Below are 2,212 nucleotides of genomic sequence, written 5' to 3' on the forward strand. Positions count from 1 at the left end.
CAAGTTTATGGCAGCAGCAACAAGTTTATGGCAGCAAGTAATACAGAAAAGTACCTCTTTGAACCTCCAGATTCAATGTTGTCACGTTTTCTCTTTTTCTTAGTTGTAGTTTCCAAGCTTTGGCTATGATGAGAAAGAAACAACTTAGAACATAAACTGAGTTTTCATACTCATTGGCAGAACTGTATAAGTGCTAACCTTGGTGGTGGAAAAAGCATCCTTGTTGGTGCTCCATCCTCGCAAGGCACAATGGACTGGGTTGTTTTGCTAGTCTTTGCCCTCTTCTTTGGTGGTTCTCTACATGAGCAATAGGAAAACTAGTTAACACATGTAGTTGCAAACAAAAATAATAAGAAAAGCAAGAAAGAGTAATCTATATTACCTAATAGCCAACATTGCAGCAATGTCATCAGGGTTACCCTTCTTACAGTTGTGCCAATGATGCCCATATTCCTTACAAATTGGACATAAGTGCTTGCCCTTTTTTCTTTTCTTGTCACTACAACCTTTATATCTCTCAGTTTTAGGCCTGCCAGCTGTAGCTTTAAGTAGTGGTGGATGCATGAAAAATCCATGGTCAGATTCAGGCCATTGGCTCTTGTCAGGCATAGCAGGGATCAGGTTGGAATAAGCTGCTCTGAATTTTTCAGTGGAATAATACAAATCAACGTAATTCTTTATGTGAGCATCGCTAAGTGATGTGATGAATGCAAGAGCATGTTTGCAAGGAAGACCACAAACTTGCCATTGTCGACATGAACATGTTCGATCCTGCAAGTTAACGACAAACCTAAAACCGCTGCCTCCTAATGCAACCACTTCAGCCACTTCTTCTGAGCATTCTACCACCTCCAAGTTGAATTCTCTAGTCAATGCGTTTAACTTCTTCATTATGTGGGGTAGAATCAATCCATCTAACTTCTTTGCTACTTTTCTCCTATCATTCCACAAGATCATAATCATCTACCTCGCCTTGTCCAAGAAATCGTCCAAGTTCAATGACTTGTGGTGCTTGATCCAATTGTTAAAGCACTCCGCCAAGTTGTTGGTTACATAGTCCACCTTGCATATGGTCGAGAACTGACTCCTAGACCACAACCTATTGTGCCACTTCCTAATATATGTTGTTGCGGCTGGCTTTACTGCCTCCATTGCAGCCCAACTCTTGTCAAATATATATGGGTTCCATGAGTAAGCAGCTGCCCATAGGTGGTCATCAAATACTTTTCCAGTAAACTTCTTCTTGAAGTTGCTCACCAAGTGGAACATACATTCTCTATGTTCTGCCTCCGGGAACACTTCTTTTACCCCTGTCATCACTGCTTGGCCAGCATCAGCGCATATGGCTAAACCTGTTGGTGATCCTATGGCTTGTCTTAGCAATTGCATGAACCAGATCCAATTTTCATTTGTTTCAGAGTCAAAAATTCCAAAACAAACTGGATACATCCAATTATGGCCATCCACTGCAGTAGCACTAGCCAATTGCCCCTTGAATCTGCCTGTCATAAAGGTGCTGTCCACAGCCAAATACGGCCTGCAGCCACTAAGAAATCCATCTATGCAAGGTTTGAGAGCAACAAAAATTCTTCTAAACCTTATTTTACCATTTATGGTATGATGTTCGATCTGCACTATGCTATTAGGGCAGCAACTTTCAACTTGTGCTTTAAACCTATACAAGTTGTTAAAACTACTATCCCAATCACCATATAGTTGCTTCAAGGCTAGCAGCTTACCCATATAGACTCTCTTGTAGTGGATTTTGATCTTGTAGTGTTCTTTCAGCTTTTTTCGCAATTCCATTGCTCCTAGAGTTGCATCTTCAATGAGCCAATCTTTCACCTTCTCACATATCCAGAACTTAGTTGCGTTCTTCACTTTCTTTTTCCTTTTCGTACTAGAACAATCGTGGTCAAAAGGTTTTTTTTTCACCTACAAAAGAGGAATACAAGTAAGCTAAAATCTCCTCAACATTTATGCAAGATATATTCAGAAATAAGTACGATTAGACAATAACCATTACAGTACGCCTATCGGCTGTTGTAGAAGCATGTATCCTCCATGGGCAATCATCTTCATCTGTTCTTTTACAATAGGCCCTTAACCTATGTTTTGTGCTCTTCTCTGTGTTATACTCAAAGTCACGTTTGACTGCATGCTGAGAAAGAGCCAACTTAAACACATCCATATTGGGATATGTGGATCCTAC

General features: G+C 40.4%; 1 protein-coding gene across 1 annotated transcript; it reads right to left on the bottom strand.

Annotated features, from left to right (window-relative positions):
- Positions 1–54: 54 nt before the first annotated feature.
- On the bottom strand, positions 55–2,191 carry LOC123177324 (uncharacterized; the record flags this gene model as incomplete). The annotated part of the gene is made up of 5 exons (XM_044591140.1): positions 2,027–2,191; positions 1,740–1,935; positions 383–542; positions 199–297; positions 55–123 (listed from the first exon to the last, which is right to left on the bottom strand). Coding segments are annotated over exons 1-5 (689 nt in total), but the record flags the coding sequence as incomplete, so codon positions are not given.
- Positions 2,192–2,212: the final 21 nt, after the last annotated feature.

This window comes from Triticum aestivum, unplaced genomic scaffold (assembly GCF_018294505.1).
Source record: "Triticum aestivum cultivar Chinese Spring unplaced genomic scaffold, IWGSC CS RefSeq v2.1 scaffold76420, whole genome shotgun sequence".
NCBI lineage: Eukaryota > Viridiplantae > Streptophyta > Magnoliopsida > Poales > Poaceae > Triticum > Triticum aestivum.